Source organism: Scyliorhinus torazame, chromosome 5 (assembly GCF_047496885.1).
Source record: "Scyliorhinus torazame isolate Kashiwa2021f chromosome 5, sScyTor2.1, whole genome shotgun sequence".
Lineage (NCBI taxonomy): Eukaryota > Metazoa > Chordata > Chondrichthyes > Carcharhiniformes > Scyliorhinidae > Scyliorhinus > Scyliorhinus torazame.
In genome coordinates, this window is record NC_092711.1 from 91,251,642 (window position 1) to 91,271,562 (window position 19,921).

Genomic DNA, 19,921 nt, shown 5'->3' on the forward strand with positions numbered 1-19,921 from the left:
GTGGGCGGGGCCTGAAAGTTTCTGTTCCCAGCCGGGTCCTAGTGCCCGGTGAACTGTGAAAAGGCAACCGGTTTTTTAAATGTTTCACCCACTCCCAGGCTGAAGCTGATGTTTGTGGCCTGGAGGTGCCTGTAGATCACGTAGACATTCAGTGTGAGAGGCTGCAGCCTCTGTCTAGCTACCTGAAGGGGGTTACACAGCGTTTGATTACATTTAGTGGTCCTTTCCAGTTCATTATCAGGATGTTTATGTGATATTTTCTTACCCTCAGTGTGATATTTCTTTATTTAAAATACATTTCAGCAGCAGGCTGACTGGTGATTTTTAAAGGAATAAAGTTTATTTATTATCACACTATTTCCCTGGATGTTTGAACATCTCAGCTCCTCGTCTCTTTCACACTCACTGACACATTACAGAAATTAGGTACAGATCAAGTTGAAGCTGTAATGATGAAAATGGAATGTAGACGGCAATCTTTATATCGCTGCAGGTCTGTTGTCTTCGTGTTGAACTAATCCTTTAGTTGGAGTGAAGCATTTTTAGAAACAAATAATTCTCACGAGTCTCTGAAGCTTTCTGTAGATGAATCGGCAGGAGGTTGGTCTCAGGTGGACTTGGAAGCTGGAATATGTTCAGTCCTGTGGCTGCACTGGAAAACATTCAGCTCTGCTGTTTCAGCAGGTTCCTGGTGCTTCAGATGCTTCTCACACACACATTTGCTTTGTTCAGGGTTTATTATACTGCATCCCTGACAATTAACTGCAGGGTTAAAACTCAGACCCAGGACACCCCGATACAATAGCAGTTTACGATGCTCACTCACGCTTATCTCTGCCCCAATTCAAGCTCATTCTCCTGTGTTCAATAGGACACTTGGAGACCAACAGTCCAGAGATTTCATATTCCTCAAATGCTGGTTCATCCTGACACAACGAGACATTTAAACTTCACATGTGGCTGCAAAGTTTCCTTATTTAGGTCCGTGTTTAACTAAATATTGGTCACAGAATCGAATGTTGCCCACAGTTTAATGTCCATAATAACATGTTAAGTTGCAGCCATCTTGGCAGAGTTTGTGGATCTTACAGTCCGTAATATCTAGTATCCTTGTGCCGAACGTGACATCTTGAATCTACTCTTGGGTCTGGATAAAACAGTGCATTGTCGCTGGGTGGGATGGGCGGCACGGTAGCACAGTGTATAGCACTGTTGCTTCACAGCTCCAGGGTCCCAGTTTCGATTCCCAGCTTGGGTCACTGTCTGTGTGGAGTCTGCACGTTCTCCCCGTGTCTGCGTGGGTTTTCCTCCGGGTGCTCCGGTTTCCTCCCACAAGTCCCGAAACGTGCGGTTAGGTAATATGGACTTTCTGAATTCTCCCTCTGTGTACCCAAACAGGCACCAGAATGTGGCAACTAGGGTTTTTTCACAGTAACTGGCACTGTTTTTTTTTTACATATTTGTTTTTATTCTCCTCCTTTTTCACATTTTCTCCCAAATTTACACCCACCAACAATAAACAATAATCTAACAAATATGTAAATCCCCATATCAATAACAACAATCCCATCCTCCCACCAAACCATGTTCACACAAACAAATGACAAAAAGGAATTAGGGATCACCCATAGATGCCATTAACACACAGCCCCCTCCCCCCAACCCGCCCCAACTAATGTTCGATGTTATTCCGTTCTTGAAAGTGCATAATGAATAATGCCCATGAATTGTAGAACCCCTCCATCCTTCCCCTCAGTTCAAACTTAACCTTCTCAAGAGTCAAGAATTCCAACAGGTCCCCCCCACCACGCCAAGGCACAGGGTGGAATGGTTGCTCTCCAACCTATCAGGATCCGCCTTTGGGCGATCAACAAGGCGAAGGCTACAACATCTGCCTCCGCACCCGTTTGCAACCCTGGCTGGTCCGTCACCCCGAATATGGCCTCCCGGGGACCCGGGTCCAGTTTCACGCGCACCATGTTAGAAATTATCCTAAAAACCTCCTTCCAGTAATCCTCTCGCTTTGGACAGGGCCAAAACATATGAATGTGATCCCCCCCACACCTCCTCCACAACGTTCCCACACATCCTCTACTCCTTCAAAGAATCGGATCATACTCGCCCTCGTGAGGTGTGCTCTGTATACCACCTTCAGCTGCATCAGCCCCAACCTCGTGCACGAGGTGGAGGCATTCACTCTCCGGAGCACCTCACACCAGAACCCCTCCTCCATATCCTCTCCCAACTCTTCCTCCCACTTTGCTTTGATCCCTTCCAGTGGTGCCTTCTCCTCTTCCAAAATAGCTCCTTACATCGCTGACACTACCTCCTCCAGTAATGTGGAGGCCGGCTCCACCGGGAAGCTCTGTATCTCCTTTCTGGCAAAATCTCAAACCTGCATGTATTTAAACATTTCCCCCTGCTCCAGCCCATACTTCGCTTCCAGCTCCTTCAATCCTGCAAATCGACCCCTAAGAAACAAATCTTTTAGTGACCTAATCCCCTTCTCCTCCCATTTCTGAAAATTTCCATCCCACTTCGCTGGTTCAAATCTGTGGTTCCCCCGAATCGGCATTTCCCTTGACCCTGCCCCCAACCCGAAGTGTTGGCGAAACTGCCTCCAGATTTACAATGAAGCTATTATTACCAGACTCCCTGAGTATTTCCCCGGGGCCATCGGAGGCGGCGCTGTTGCTAGTGCTTTCAATCCTGACCCCCTGCACAAACGCTCCTCCATTCTGACCCACTGGGAATCAACCCCTCAGACCCAGCTCCGCACCTCCTCCACATTCGCTGCCCAGTAATAATACATCAGGTTCGGAAGACGCAAACCCCCTGCCTGCCTTCCCCTCTGTAGCAGCATCTTTCTAACTCTGGCCACCTTCCCTGCATTATAAATGAAGTAATCCTTCCCTCAATCTCTCTGAAAAAAGCCTTTGGTAGGAAAATCAGCAGGCATTGGAAAATAAACAGAAATCGTAGCAACACGTTCATTTTAACCGGCTGTACCCGACCCGCCAGCGACAGAGACCATCCCAACTTGCCAGGTCAGCTTTCACTCTCTCCACCAAACTAGAAATGTTGTACTTGCGGAGCCACCCTCCCCCCACTCCCGGGCAACCTGCACCCCCAGGTATCTAAAGTGAGTCCCTGCCCTACGGAATGGCAGCCCCGACACACCGGCCCCCACCCACCGCCAAGACACCACAAAATACTCACTCTTGTCTAGATTTAGTTTATACCACGAGAAAGACCCAAACCCCCGAAGCAGCTCCAATATTCCCCCTATCGACACACTCGGTTCCGACACGTGTAACAGCAAGTCATCGGCATATAAGGACACCCTATGCTCTATTCACCCCAACCCCGCACTATTCCTTTCCATACCCCCAAACCTCTTAATGTGATGTGCAACGGCTCAATCGCAAGTGCAAACAGCAGGGGGGACATAGGACATCCCTGCCTAGTCCCACGGTGGAGAGAAAAGTATCTTGAGCTGATGTTGTTTGTGCGGACACTCGCCCCGGCTCCTTATACAGTAGCTTTACCCAGTCCACAAATTTTGGTCCAATCCCAAATCGGTGCAGAACTGCCATCAAGTGCCCCCATTCTACTTGGTCAAACGCTTTCTCAGCGTCCAATGCCACAACCACCTCTGTTTCCTTCCCCTCTGCCGGCGCCATAACGACGTTCAATACACTTCCAACATTTGAAAAGAGCTGCTTCCCTATCACGAGCCCCGTCTGATCTTCACATATCACCTTCGGGAGGCACTCCCCCAGCCTACCGGCCAGTACCTTCGCCAATACTTTTGCGTCCACATTCAGAAGCGATACGAGCCTATACGACCCACACTCCATCGGATTATCTTTTTTTAGCAACAGTGAAATCGATGCCAGCCCCAACGTTTGTGGTAACACCTCCTTCCCTATCGCCTCCTCAAACATCCCCACCATCAGGGGTACCAGCCTATCCTTAAATTTTTTATAATATTCCATCGGAAACCAATCCGGCCCTGCCACCTTCCCCGATTGCATCCTCCCAATCGCATCCTTTATCTCCTGCTCCACTATCGCTCCCTCTCATGTAGTCCTGTTCCCCTCCCCTAACCTCGGGTACTCCAACCCATCTAGAAATTCCTGCATCTCACGGTCTCCCCCAGGTGGCTCTGACCTGGACAACCCCTCATAAAATTCCTCAAAAACCTTGTTAATCAGTTGCAGAGCTACCACCAACTTCCCCGCCCTATCCCTCACTTGAACTATTTCCCTTGCCGCTGCTTCCCTCCGGAGCTGACCTGCTAACATATGTTCGTAAACTGCATCCCTTGCTCGTCTCAGCTGGTGCATTGCCTTTCTGGTAGATAGTCGGTCAAAGCTCGCCTGTAGTTCCTTCCTCTTTTCCAGCTTTGCTTAGTCCCCATCTTCTGCATAACTCCTATCTACCTCCAACATCTCATCAGTTGAAACTTACATATTCCTTAATTACCTTTTCAATTTTGTCACAGAACACTTCGTTCCCCAAAAGTCCCACATCTAATTTCCACCCCGGTCTCTGCGCTGCCCCCTTCTCCAGTACCATATCCATCCAATGTGGAGCGTGATCTGATACTGCAATTGTCGAGTATTCCGACCCCTTAACCCCAGCCAGCAAAGCCTTTCCCACCACGAAAAAGTCGATCTGCGAGACCTTATGGACTGCTGAGAAAAACGAGTACTCCCATTCCCTCGGGTGCAGAAACCTCCAAGAGTCCACCCCTCCCATTTCCACCATTAGCCCAGCCAGCGCCTTTGCCCCCCCCCCTGATGGGACAAGCAAGCGCGGCCGTGACCTGTCCAACCTAGGCTCCTGCACCAAGTTCCAGTCCCCCCCACCAACAGTTTGTGTGTGTCCAAGTCGGAGATGGCCCCAAGCACCTTCTTTGCGAATCCCACATCGTCCCAATTGGGGCCATATACACTGAACAGCGCCACAAACCTCCTCTCCAGTGTCCCTGTCACAATCACATATCTACCCCCCTGATCTGCCACCACCTTCTCCATCTGGAAGCGTACCCTTTTGCTGACCAGCACCGCTACCCCTCGAGCCCTTCCGTCAAATCCAGAGTGAAACACCTGACTAACCCAGCCCTTTTTAAGTCTCACCTGATCCTTCACCCTCAAGTGAGTCTTCTGCAGCATTGCTACATCTTTTACATTGCTTTCAAACTTTTAAGATGCGCAAGCACCCTTGACCTCTTGACCGGACCTTCTAACCCCCTCACATTCCATATGACTATCCCAACTGGGGGTCTCTCACCCCGCCCCACCCTTCTTATCCGCCATCATCATACCACCGGGCCCTGCCCCATGAGCCTGACCTGCCCCTATCCATTAACATCAAACCCCTCCCCCCCCCCACAAATCCCCCCCAACATTTCCTCTCGAAAAAACATCTCCCAGCATCAATCTCTCCCCCCCCCTCCCCCCGCCCCCCCTCGCTTGCCTCGTAGGCCCATCGAAACCTGCTAACCAGGCGCCAATGTCCGCAGCCCTCCTCGCACCTCACCTCCGTTCACTAGCTGACTTTAATTAGCTAGCGCAAGTGGCTCCCCCGCCAAGAAATACCGGCTCCTCCTACCCAGTCCCAGAGAAAGAAAAAGCAAGAACAACAATCCAACCCATACAATTCACCAAACTAAGATATAACCGTCGCAACACAGAATGCCAATCAACCCAACCAATAACCTGAACTCTGGAACAATGTGAAGAGAATTAAATTACAATACACGTCAGTAAAAAGAAAGTTATAGCATTGATACATTTTCCAGCTCCCCAATCACAGCCCAGTCCCTCTTCCAGCTCCGCTCCTCACGTCTGTCCCAAGCCTTCTGCCCGCACGAATGCCTCAGCCGCCTCCACTGTCTCGAAATAAAAGTCTTTGGCATCATACGTCACCCTCAGCTTCGCACCCCCTTTTTTTACAGTGCCGCTGTCACTCGCCAGAACGCCGCTCGTCTTTTTGCCAACTCCACCGTCACGTCCTGGTAGATCCAAACTCCAGCAGCATCCCACTGCACCTTGCGCTTCTCCTTCGCCCAGCTTAACACCTTCTCCTTCATGCAGTACTTATGGAAGCAGATACTTACTGCTCTTGGCGGCTCATTCACTTTGGGCTTCGGCCTTAATGACCGATGAGCTCGGTCCAGCTCGTACCGGGAGGGGTTCTCACCCTCCCCCATCAACTCCGCCAGCTTCTTAGCCAAGTACTCTGTTGGCCTTGCACCCTCTGTCCCTTCGGGCAAGCCCACAATTCTCAGATTGTGCCGCCTCGAGCAGTTCTCCAAGTCCTCGAGCTTTGCTCAGAGTCCTCTGTTGACCTCCACCACCCTCCGCAGCTCGTCCCCCATCGAGGTGAGCTGATCGATGTGCTGCGACACGCCCTCCTCCACTTCCTCCATCTTCTCGCCCTGCTCTCTCACCTCGGCCGGTGTCTTTGCCACAGCTATCCTCACCGGGGCGATTGCCTCCTCCACCAATGACTTCGATGCGATCGCCGTCTCCTTCCTCAACGCCTCCATGTGCCTCACAAACTGCTTTTCCAGCTCCACCACCATCACCTCGGTCATCTTCTCCACCGTAAGTAGTGCTGACCCACCACGCGGTCCGGCATCCTCCATCTTGTCAGCACTTTTGCTCATCTTCTCATTCAACGACGAGCCCGCGTTTCCAACCTTTCTCAACGCTGCTTTTCGCATCCTTTAACGGCTTATTATTTTTCCTTTTTTTTTCCCACCTTCTTTCCTTCTTCAATCCTTTTTTTTTAAAAATCGAAAAAACAAAAAACATTTCTTCCTTCATAAAAAAAGGGAGAAAACTTTTTTTTCAACCAAATTTCTTTAAAACATCTTTCTCTTCTTTTTTGTATTCCTCCAGAATTTCCCTGGGACCGGGCTTCAGTCCTCTTATTACATTCTAGGCGGGACATCCGATGTGGGACATCTCACCTATATCATGCCCTGGCTTTGGGCCTGCTGCCTCAGCCTCCGTTTGGCTCCGCCCCCGCTGCTCCTTTCAAATTTTCAGGTCCGGCTTTCAGGTTGTCCCGCTCCTCCTCCACGTGCAGCCGCTCCGCCGAACCCGCCGGGACCCGTCTCCCCCCCCCCCCCCCCCCCCCCCCGCTCACCCTTCCAACCCTCCGGCTTCCTAAAATGGAGCTTTGACGGGTGAGGGAGGCAAGGCCGACCCCGGAGAAGTTTAATTTTATTTTAAACAGTGGGGAGTCCCCCGAAAAAGACCGCGATATCGTGGACCAGCAGGAGCTTCTCCTCATCGCGGCCGCTCCGCTCGCGAACGCCACCGTCTCTCCCTGTGTGAATTCGCTGGTGTTTCCGCAGGTTGGATGAATCACTGAATCCCTTCTCACACTCTGAGCAGGTGAATGGTCTCTCCCCAGTGTGAACTCGCTGGTGTGTGGACAGAGCGGATGACTCAGCGAATCCCTTCCCACACTTGGGGCAGGTGAATGGTCTCTCCCCTGTGTGAACTCGCTGGTATGTGGGCAGAGTAGATAACCGAGTGAATCCTTCCCACACTTGGAGCAGGTGAATGGTCTCTGCCCAGTGTGACTGCGTCGATGAGTTTCCAGCTGGGATGGAGAAAAGGCTGATGAAATTCAACGTGGGCAAGTGTGAGATCTTGCACTTTGGAAAAAAGAATAGAGGGATGGACTATTTTCTAAACGGTGACAAAATTCATAATGCTGAAGTGCAAAGGGACTTGGGAGTCCTAGTCCAGGATTCTCTAAAGGTAAACTTGCAGGTTGAGTCCGTAATTAAGAAAGCAAATGCAATGTTGTCATTTATCTCAAGAGCCTTGGAATATAAAAGCAGGGATGTACTTCTGAAGCTTTATAAAGCATTAGTTAGGCCCCATTTAGAATACTGTGAGCAATTTTGGGCCCCACACCTCAGAAGGACATACTGGCACTGGAGCAGGTACAGCAGAGATTCACACGGATGATCCCAGGAATGGTAGGCCTAACATACGATGAACGTCTGAGGATCCTGGGATTATATTCATTGGAGCTTCGGAGGTTGAGGGGAATCTAATAGAAACTTACAAGATAATGAATGGCTTAGATAGGGTGGACGTAGGGAAGTTGTTTCCATTAGCAGGGGAGACTAGGACCCGGGGGCACAGCCTTAGAATAAAAGGGAGTCACTTTAGAACAGAGATGAGGAGAAATTTCTTCAGCCAGAGAGTGGTGGGTCTGTGGAATTCATTGCCACAGAGGGCGGTGGAGGCCGGGACATTGAGTGTCTTTAAGACAGAAGTTGATAAATTCTTGATTTCTCAAGGAATTAAGGGCGATGGAGAGAGAGCGGGTAAAAGGAGTTGAAATCAGCCATGATTGAATGGTGGAGTGGACTCGATGGGCCGAATGGCCTTACTTCCGCTCCGATGTCTTATGGTCTTCAGTCAATTTATTTGACTTTAAGCCAGAATATTAGCCCCTGTAAATGGGCCGGAGTTTGTCATAAGCAGAAAGAGACCCAAATGAATATGGTTCAGTCCTGAATGTGAGGAACAGCAAAATCCAATCACTGTGGTTACTTGTGGCCTCGTTTGTGTTTCAGCAGGTTGGGTGAAGTAGTGAATCCCTTCCCACACTTGGGGCAGGTGAATGGTCTCTCCCCTGTGTGAACTCGCTGGTGTGTGGACAGAGCGGATGACCGAATGAATCCCTTCCCACACTTGGCGCAGGTGAATGGCCTCTCCTCAGTGTGAATTCGCTGATGTACAGTGAGGTCACATGATCGTCTGAACCCAGTCCCGCAGTGAGAGCACCTGAACGGTCTCTCGTCAGTGTGAACACGTTGATGGTACATCAGATCCCCAGAACTTTTACAGCGCTTCCCGCAGTCTGGACATTTAAACGGTCTCTCATCAGTGTGAACTCGCTGGTGTCTCAGCAAGTGGGCTGAAATAGCAAATCCCTTCCCACACTCTGAGCAGGTGAACGGCCTCTCCCCAGTGTGAACTCGCTGGTGATTCTGCAGGTTGGATGAATCACTGAATCCCTTCTCACACTCTGAGCAGGTGAATGGTCTCTCCCCAGTGTGAATTTGCTGGTGTCTGGACAGAGCGGATGACCGAGTGAATCCCTTCCCACACTTGGAGCAGGTGAATGGTCTCTCCCCAGTGTGAACTCGCTGGTGTGTGGACAGAGCGGATGACTGAGTGAATCTCTTCCCACATTTGGAGCAGGGGAATGGTCTCTCCCCAGTGTGACTGCGTCGATGAGTTTCCAGCTGGGATGGGGAAGTGAATCCTTTCCCACAGTCCGCACATTTCCACGGTTTCTCCTCAGTGTGACTGCATTTGTGGCTTGTGAGGCCTGATGATTGACTGAATCCTCGACAACACACACAACACGTGTACGGTTTCCCCGCAGTGTGAATGATGCTTTTTCCTTCCATGTTCAAAATCTGCTGATATTCGGGATATGATAAGATGAGGATTCTGTCAGATCCTGATGTGATGCTTGGTTTGAGTTTCCGGACTTTGAAGCCTCCCCTTCGAACACCCTGTGAAACTGATTTAAAACAGAAAATAGGGAGTGAGAGAGAACCCACAAAAACAGGTTGTGAAATTGAGCTGAATGAATCTGGTCATTTGTGGGGCCGGCACTGGGAAAAAGTGACCATGAAAACTGCTGGATTGTCATAAAAACCCAACTGGCCTCTTTGGGAGGAGAGAGAAAGAGGTGAAGAGGGATTTAGTATATCTGCAAGTCATACTAAAGAGAATAGTTGGCAACGCAAATTCGATCTTGAGCTTCATAAACAGTAATATTGACACCAAAACTATGCTTCTGGTGGCATGGTGATTAGCACTGCTGCCTCTCAGCGCCAGGGACCCGGGTTCAATTCCGGCCTTGGTGACTGTCTGTGTGGGGTCTGCACTTCCTCCCAGTGTCTGCGTGGGTTTCCACCCGGTGCTCAGGTTTCCTCTAACAGTCCAATGAAGGGAAAGTTAGGCGGATTGGCCTTGATAAATTGCCCCTTAGTGTCCAGGGATGTGCAGGTTAGGTAGGGCTATGGGGTTACAGGGACAGGGTAGGAGTGTGGGCCGAGGCAGGGTGCCCTTTCAGAGAATCAGTGCTGACTCGATGGGCCGAGTGGCCTCCTGCACTGTAGGAATTCTATGATTCCAATTCTATTCGATGAATCTTTATAAAGCTCGGGTCACCACTTTTCAGGAAGGATCTGAAGGTTCTTGGAGAAGGTGCAGAGGAGATTTACCAGAATAGTTCCAGCAAAGGAGGTTGAGGGGAGATTTGATTCAGGAACACAAGATTATGCCAGATTTCTATCAGGTGTACAAAGAAACTCTGTTTCCATTCACTGATCGTCCAAGAACTAGGGACAAAGATGTAAAGTTTTGGGTAAAACCTGGATTGATCTATATAAGATCCTGAGGGGTTTTGACAGGGTGGATGTGGAGAGGATGTTTCCTCTTGTGGGGGAATCGAGAACGAGGGCATCACTGTTGCAAAATAAGGGGTCACCCATTTCAGATGGAGATGAGGATTTTGTATTCTCTTGAGGGCTGTAAGAATTTGGAACTCGCGTCCTTAAAAGGCAGCGGAAGCAGAGACCTTAAATATTTTTAAGGCAGAACTGGATAGATTCTTGATGAGCAAGGAGGTGAAAGGTCATCAGGGGTAGACAGGAATGTGGAGTTAACGTTAGAATGAGATCAGTTGCAATCTTATTCAATGCTGAGCAGGCTCGAGGGGCCGAGTGGCCTGTACTTAGATTGTATGTCAAAGGTACAGGAGATATGAGGTGATATGAGATTTGTGTTTTTACACAGCGAGTGGCAATGACCTGAAACTCGCTGCCTATGAGGGAGTTTGAAAATAGACACAATGAATGATTTAATTTCAAAAGGAAATTGGATAGACATCGGAGGGAAATAAACCTGCGAGGATACAGGGATAGAGCAGGAGAATGGCACTGACTGGATTGCTCCAGAGAGCTAGCATGGACTCAATGGGCCAAATGCCCTTCTTTGTGCCATCATGTCGCTGACTCTCTTGTGTAATCTAGTTTTGTAATTTAACCCCGGGTTCAGATATCACTCAGGTAAATCTGTGCTACACTCCCTCCGAGGCCATTCTATCCTTCCTCAGGTTTGTTGCCCAGAACTGAACACAGTTCTCCAGGTTTGGTCAAACCAGGGTTTGTGAATCTCGGGGCTTTTCCAGTCACACTGAGACCTGAAATCTTCCCTCACAGACAGAACAGACAAACCTTTTACCTTCCACACCCAGATGCTGCTGAAATTCAGTTTCTAATAAATCAAGTGACTCTGTCAGATCGCGATGTGACGTTTGGTTTGCATTTCCCGTCTGTTAAACCTCTACTTCCAGTATCCTGTAAATTTACAGAAACCTCACTGTCAGTTTAGGATAGAAATTCACAACATTCTCTCCTCGCCAACTCGCCAACTTTGATTAAACGTATTCCTGGAGGTTTGATCACATGACCTGCCCCCATCCTCCAGCCATTAATCGGTCAACACATCCATCCTTGTGACACACTGCCTTCCTCGGCCAATTGGGAAGCAAAATGATTCATTACCTTACAGGACAGTTACTGTCCTAACGATTTTCCAGACACCCAGGTATGAATCTCACCAACGCAGGGAGTGGAGTTGGTGCGAACTCAGGCAGGAGCAGCTTCAGAACAGTAAATATAAATAACTTACCTCAGGGATTCACGGCCTATTCGGCAGGGAGCGGATTTGGCCCGAATCCGGGGAGGAGGAGCTTTGAACGGTAAATATAAATAACTTACCTCAGAGTAAAGCTGATTGGCTTGTTGGGAATCTGTTCTAAATTTGAGAAACTGGAGTAATTAACTAAATAGGGAGTAACTCGGAGATCAGTAACTAGGAGATTGCTGTTTATATCTATAAATCAACGATTTGGATGAGAATGTACAAGACATGATCAGTAAGTTTGCAGATGACACTAAAATAGGTGGTATTGTCGGCAGTGAGGAAGGTTATCAAAAATTGCAGCAGGCTCTTGAGCAGATGGGAAAGTGGGCCGAGAAATGGCAAATGGAATTCAATACAGATAAGTGTGAGGAGTTGCATTTCAGAAATCAAGGTCGGACTTTCACAGTGAATGGTAAGGCCTGAGGGTGTATCATGGAACAGAAGGATCTTGGAGTTCAGGTGCATGGTTCTCTAAAGGTGGAGTCACAGGTAGATAGGGCAGCACGGTAGCACAGTGGTTATCACAGGTGCTTCACAGCTCCAGGTTCCCCCGTTCGATTCCCAGCTGGGTCACTGTCTGTGCAGAGTATGCACGTTCTCCCCGTGTGTTCTCTAGTTTCCTCCCACAGTCTAAAGATGTGCGGGTTCGGTGGACTGGCCTTGCTAAATTGCCCTTAGTGTCCAAAAAAAAAGGTTAAGTGGGAGTTACTGGGTTACGGGGATAGGGTAGATAAGTGGGCTTGAGTAAGGGCCGGTGCAGACTCGATGGGCCGAATAGCCTCCTTCTGCACTGCAAATTCTCTGAAGAAGGTTTTTGGAATGCTGACCTTCATCAGTCAGGGCACTGAGTATACAAGTTGGGAAATTATGTCGCAGTTGTACAGGACGTTGGTGAGGTCGCACCTGGAGTATTGTGTTCAGTTTTGGCTGCTTTGCTATGGGAAAGATGTTATTAAACTGGAGAGAGTGCAGAAGAGATTTACAAGGATGTTGCCAGGACTCAAGAGACTGAGTGAAAGGGAGAGATTGGACAGGCCAGGACCTTTATCTTTGGAGCGTAGGAGACTGAGGGGTGATCTTATCGGGATGTATAAAATCATGAGAGGCATGGATAGGGTGAATGCACTCAGTCTTTTTCTCAGGGTTGGGGAATCGAGAACTAGAGGCTTTGGTTTAAGTTCAGAGGGGAAAGAATTAATGGGAACCTAAGGAGCAATGGTTTTACACAGAGGATGGTACGGAATGAGCTGCCGGAGGAAGTAGTTGAGGCAGGGACATTGACAAGATTGTAAAGGCATTTGGACAGATAGATGGATCGGAAAGGTTCAGAGGGATATGGGCCAAATGCAGGCAAATGGGATTGACCTAGATGAACTCTTTGGTTGGCATGGACCGGTTTGGGCTGAAGGGCCGGTCTCCGTGCCATAGATTCGATGAACCCCAAATCTCTTTGGACATCCACTGTACATAACCTCCTTCCATTTAGAAAGTACTCAGTTCTATCCTTTTTTGGTTCCAAACAGATAACCTCACACATGTTTACATTGCCACAATCTTGCCCATTGACCTTGTCTGTCAATATCTTCTTGCAATATAATGCAATCATCTATGCTGTCTATGATGCCACCGAACTTTGTATCATCAGCAACACAGAGGGGCTGGTTTAGCACACTGGGCAGGCCAGCAGCACGGTTCAATTTCCGTACCAGCCTCCCCAAACAAGCGCCAGAATGTGGCGACTAGGGGCTTTTCACAGTAACTTCATTTGAAGCCTACTTGTGACAATAAGCAATTTTCATTTCATTTATTTCACAGTGCAGGAGAGGCCCTTCAGTCCATCGAGTTTGCACTAACACATGATAAACCTGACCCACCTACCTAATCCCATTTGCCAGCACTTGGCTCATAGCCTTTAATGTTATGACGTGCCAGTCTTCATCCAGGTACTTTTTTAGAGGATGTGAGACAACCGTCTCTACCACTCTCCTAGGCAGTGCATTACAGACCCTCACCACCCTCTGGGTAAAAACATTTTTCTTCAGTACATGTGTCAATAAATCTAACCCCACTCTCTGTTGTCTGTTGGTTAGCCAATCCTCTATCCAAGCTAATATCTCTCAACCCCGTGGGATTTTACCTTGATTATTACCTTTTATGTGACACTTATCAAATGTATTCTGGGAGTCAAAATACATCGACAGGACCCCATTATCCACTTGGCATGTTACATCTTCCAAGAACTGCAAGAAATGAGTCAAACACGATATACCCTTCACAAAACCACGCTGACTCTGATGGATTGCAGTTTGACTTTCCAAATGTCCAGATACTGCTTCCTCAATAATAGATTCTAACAGTTTCCCAACAACAGGCTTTAAACTAACTAGTTTCCTACTTTCTGCCTTTTTGACCTAATCCAATGACATTGGAGATTTTCTCAGTGACCCTCAGTCACCATCACTGAAACGAACTTTAAATTCCAGATTTTATTAATGTAATGTCCCCAGAACATTCTCCTGTCTCTCTGGGTGACTAATGCAGTGACATTGTCACTGGGTCAGTGTCTCCCCTCTGGTCTCTGTGAGGTTGTTTGTGCAGAGAAGCCGGAAGTGGTGGACAGTGAAAGTGGAGAATGTTCATCGTTCAGCTCTGGGGCCGCACTCGGGATTTGTAAACCCCGCCCCCCAACACTGACCTCTCACCTGACACCTCATAATGCCCGGACAATGGTCGACAGCATCGCGCGACCAATAGAAGAGTGGACGGATCCTTGGGGAGGGGGGGGGGGGAAGAGTGACTGGTCCTCCAGCCAATCGGAGTGAATCAGGGGCGGGACTGGGCCGAGTGAAGCATGCGCACTGTGATTAATGGCGACGCAGAAAAAGTTCTTTCTCGGATCCACAATCCGTGAAGGTGGGAATGGCGGGACGGAGGGAGAGCTGGATCATGCGGGTTGTTAGGCACGCTTCGTAAACATGTTATATAAACTGAACATCTGACAAAATAAACCACCGGTACCTGGGGATCTGAGCGGAGGATGCAGCTTTGTTCCAGACGAGCCTGTGCACCCGCCATCTTTATTTGGGACTGGCAGCGGTGCGCATGCGCCTCGTTATTTGGCTCACTGGCAGTAGTGCGCACGCGCACCCACCATATTTATTGGGGCACGAGCAACAGAGCGCAGGCTCAGTCGCCATCATTGTTGGGGGCAACATTTTTGAAATGTGTCTTCATGACAGACTTTCCCTCTGAGTTACAAATTCTTATTTATGGGGCAGAATATATGCCGAGGGCAGTGACAATTCGAATTTATATTGTGACTTGAACAGAATATAACTTTTAAGACTTTCAGAGAAACGTTACAAAATAACAATTGACACTGAGCCGCATGAGGAGATATTAGATTTTAAGGAGAATCTTAATGGAGGAAATTGAGTCAGAGAGTCGGAGAGTTTTAAGGAGGAAATTCCTGAAATTGAGGCCTTGGCAACTCAGTAATGGTGGAGAGATTAAAATCAGGAATTCTCAAGTGGCTGGAATTAAATGAGTGCAGAGATTTCAAAGGGGTGTGTGTGGAGGAGATTACAGTGATCAGGATGATCATTACCATGGAAGAAAAGAATGAGAAATTTAAACTTCTTTGTGCCTTTTAAAAGGAAGCATTTGCAGATCAGTGGGCACAGGGGCTGGTGTGAGTAAGCACATGGGTAGCAGAGTTTGGGATGGGATGGAGGGGGTTGTTTAATGTTGCAGTCCGGCTGCGAGTGCGTTGGAATAATTTGGTTAAGTGGTAACAGAAGAATGGATGATGGTTTCTGCAGCAGATGAACAGAGACGAAGGTGGAGTCGAGCTGTGTTCCTGAGGTGAAAATTGGCAATCTTGGTGACAGTGTGGATATGTGGTCAAGAGCTCATCTAGGGGTGAAATATTTCACCATGGTTGTGAACAGTCAGCTTCAGCCCCAGACATTGGACAGGGATGGAATTGGTGGCAAGGGACTGGAGTTTGTAGCGGGGATGAAAGGGAATGGGTTCAGTCTTGTCAATATTTAAATATAGGAAAGTTCTGCTCATCCAGCCCTGGATGTCAGGCAAGTTCAACAGTGTGTGTCTTGGAAAGGAACTTGCAGGTGGTGATGTTTACATACATCTGCTGTCCTGCTCCATCCAGGTGGTGGAGGTTAAGGGTTCAGGAGATTCTGTCAAATTGTGATTCAGTTGTTGGTCCATTGCTTGCTGTTACCCTCACTCCTTTCTCACTCTCTCCCTTTCCATCAATCTTTTTGATTTTCTCTCTCCCCCACTACTCACTCTCTTTCTCTCTCACTCTGTTTCTCATATTAAATTCTCTAGCCCAGAGGGTTGAGGACGTTAATAATCATTATTGTCACAAGTAGGCTTACATTAACACTGCAATGAAGTTACTGTGACCATCAGTGAATATATATAAGGCTGAGATGGTGAGACTTTTGGTCTCTCAGGAAGTCAAAGGACATAGAGAGCTAACGGGAAAGTGGAATTGAAGACTGAGATCAGCCACAAATGTGTTCAATGGCAGAGCAGGTTCGAAAGGCCGAATGGTCTACTTCTGCTCCTATTTCTTGTGTTCTTGCAAAGGCCCGAGTCTTGTGTGGGCTCAGACCGGGTGGTAGGTTCCCTTCCCTGAAGGACATTAACAAACTAGTTCACTTTTCACAAAAGGTTCAACAGTTTTCGTGGTCACTTTTTCCCAGTGCCGGCCCCACAAGTTACCAGATTAATTCAGCTCCATTTCACAACCTGCCTTTGTGTTTTTGTGGGATCTGTCTCACTCCCTTTTTTTTGTTTTAACTCAATTTCACAGGGTATCAGCAGGGAAGGATGTGCAATTGGGAAACTCCAACCAAGCACCACATCAAAATCTGACAGTCATGTAACTGATCGTAACGTAAATATCATCAGATTTTGAACATGGAAGGAAAAAGCACAGTTCACAGTCAGGAGAAACCATGGAAATGTGGGGACTGTGGCAAAGCGTTCAATTACCCATCTGACCTGGCAACCCATCGACACATTCACACTGGGGGGAAGCCTGTCACCTGCCCCGAGTGTGGGAAGGGATTCACTCATTCATCCCAACTGCTGACACACCAGCAGATTCACAATGATGAGAGACCTTTAAAATGCAGGAAGTGCTTTAAATGTTCTCGGGATTAGGTGTCCCATCAAAGAGTTCACATTGACGCGAGACCGTTTAAATGCTGCCACGAGGTGACATCATCCAAAAGCACCATGTTCGTTTTTACATGTACACTGACAACACTCAGCTCTACCTCACCCCTCTCCATTCCTCCACTGTTACTGAATGATCAAACTGCTTTATTCCACATCCGGTACTGGATGAGCAGAAATTTCCTCCAATTAAAAATTGGGAAGACCAAAGCCATTGCCTTCAGTCACCATTAGAAATTCCGTTCCCAAACTCCCGAGTCCATCCCTCTCCCCGGGAACTGTCTGAGGCTGAACCACACTCTGCACAATCTCCGTGTCAGATTTGACCCGAAGATGAGTTTCTGACCCCATATCCACACCATCACTAATACCAGATATTTCAGTCTCCATAATGTCACCTGTCTGCTCCCACACCAGCTGCTGCTGAAACCTCATCCATGCCCCTGTTACCTTTAGACTTGATTCCAATACATTCCTGTCCAGCCTCTCCCATTCACCCCACATGGAAATGGGAGATCATCCAAAACTCTGCTGACTGTGTGTTTTCTCACACCAAGTCCTGTTCACCATCACCCCTGTGCTCACTGACCTACACTGGCTCTGACTGAGCAATGCCTCCATTATAAAATTTGCATTCATGTTGTCAAATCCCTCCATGGCCATGAACATCATCAGCCTTTAACCATGGAAGCAAAGAGCCCTGTTCAATGTGTGGAGAAACAGTTCACGTGGTCTGAATGTAGATGATGTTTTAGCCAATTATCTGACCTTTCGAACGATATGTAGTCACACTGGGGACTTTTTCACTCTTAACCTGTCCGTGATGACATTAAGAATAATGTGTCAGAGAAAGACTGGATTTCAGTTCGGTGACACGAGACTAGACTAAAGTTTACTTAATAGGATTGTTGAGCTAATGTCTCCATATTATAAGATGGATCGAGAAGGCCCGGAGAAGAAGCAGGAGAGTATGCCAGAATGATGTCTGAAAGGGCAGGTTACATCCAGCAAGAAATGCTGAGGCCTGATGAGCCAATCTAATCGGGATTTGATGAGAAACCTCTTCAGCCAGTGAGTGGTGAGAAGGTGGAACTCTGAGCCTGGCCAAATTGGCCATTAACAGGTTTAGGCTGGGGGGGGGGTGTCGCCCCTCTTCCACGGCTATGTTCACAGCCGGGTGTCCCTGGAGAGAGAGCACGTGGTGTCTGCCGGCACAACTGAGAATTTCCATGATCGGTGGGCACCGCGGGGGTTGCAGCTCTTCATTTCCCCCCAGAACCACAGCATGATTTGAAGTTTGTAACTATCCTTCGGGGGGTTTAGATTTTTGTTGTCCCTTTAAAGGGCTTCTCCAACTCACTTAATTCAATTGTTTGATTTGTTACTTTGACCCATAGTCTGTTGCTCAAAAGAGTAAAAAGGGGAAATGTATTATGTATTGTTGACATTGTGTTGCATAAATACTGATACAGACCAATTGCTCTGACCAGCCTGGCCCTGTGCTGTAGACTCAATGGAACAGAGACAAATGTATTTATTTGAGATCTGCCTGTAATGGTAGAAACAGAGTCTACCAAATAAATTCAGGCCAGAACTAAGGGCCATGGTGTTATGATCTCATATAAAGAGTGTGGAGCAGTCGCAGCATCTGGGTTACAATGAACATTCATCTTCTGAAAGCCCTTGTGTGGCCTGTGACAATGTGCGGCTGTGAAAGCTTGAGTATAAGAATCGGCAAGTCATGTTGCAGCTTTACAGAACCTTAGTTAGGCCACACTTGGAGTATCGTGTTCAATTCTGGTCGCCACACTACCAGAAGGATGTGGAGGCTTTAGAGAGGGTGCAGAAGAGATTTACCAGAATGTTGCCTGGTATGGAGGGCATTAGCTATGAGGAGAGGTTGAATAAACTCAGTTTGTTTTCACTGGAACGACAGAGGTTGAGGGGTGACCTGATAGAAGTATACAAAATTATGAGGGGTATAGACAGAGTGGATAGTCAGAGGCTTTTTCCCAGGGTAGAGGGGTCAATTACTAGGGGGCATAGGTTTAAAGTGCGAGGGGCAAGGTTTAGAGGAGATGTACGAGGCAAGTTTTTTTACGCAGAGGGTAGTGGGTGCCTGAAACTTGCTGCCGGAGGAGGTGGTGGAAACAGGGACGATAGTGACATTTAAGGGGCATCTTGACAAATACATGAATAGGATGGGAATAGAGGGATACGGACCCAGGAAGTGTAGAAGATTGTAGTTTAGTCGGGCAGCATGGTCGGCACGGGCTTGGAGGGCTGAAGGGCCTGTTCCTGTGCTGTACATTTCTTTGTTCATTGAAATCTGCATCATCAAGAAGAGCGACGAGGCTCCAATAAAAGTGTTTGAAATGTAAGGACTCAAACGGATATTCCGTGTGTCACGGACGGCAAAGTGGGCGAATGAGTGGGTGCTGGAGAAAGCTGGTGTTCAGAGGAACCTGTTTGAGGCAATGATATCGAGGAAGCTCACGGATTTTGGGCATGTGTTGTCAATAGGAAGGGAGTGTTTGGAAAAAGAGGTAATGCCAGGCACCTGGAAACTGTGTACAAGCAAGGCCCAAGATGGCCTGGGTGGATAATAGCAGAATGTGGACTGGCACCGAGGTCCCAGGTTCAATCCCGGCTCTGCGTCACTGTCCGTGTGGATGTTGCACATTCTCCCTGTGTCTGCGTGGGTTTCACCCCACAAGCCGAAGATGTGCAGGGTAGATGGATTGGCCACGCTAAATTGCCCCTTAATTGGAAAAAATGAATCGGGTACTCTAAATTTATTTTAAAAATTAAAAAAAAAAAGAATGTAGACTGGCCTCTCGATGGGACAGGGAAGTGAGAGCAGCGGAGAAATCAGTGGAGAAAGATTGTTCAGTGTGTGACCAACACTCGGAATGAGGATGGATGAAAAACAAGACAAG

The 19,921-nt window shown here is 48.0% G+C and overlaps 1 protein-coding gene across 5 annotated transcripts in view; it reads right to left on the bottom strand.

Annotated features, from left to right (window-relative positions):
• Positions 1-7,142: 7,142 nt before the first annotated feature.
• The window catches only part of LOC140421474 (uncharacterized), a 366,287-nt gene continuing 353,508 nt past the window's right edge, over positions 7,143-19,921 (bottom strand). Inside the window, exons 1-3 of one of the 5 annotated variants that reach the window (XR_011946815.1) lie at positions 14,790-14,861; positions 11,307-11,422; positions 7,143-9,576 (exon numbers count right to left, since the gene is read on the bottom strand). Coding sequence is in view for 1 of the 5 variants with exons in the window: in XM_072506201.1 (XP_072362302.1) it covers positions 8,591-9,576 (986 nt within the window). In the remaining 4 variants the exon portion in view is untranslated. Of the gene's footprint in view, positions 9,577-11,306; positions 11,423-14,789; positions 14,862-19,921 lie in introns of those variants that run through there. The other 4 variants (XR_011946812.1, XR_011946811.1, XM_072506201.1 and 1 more) reach the window with 4 other exon arrangements.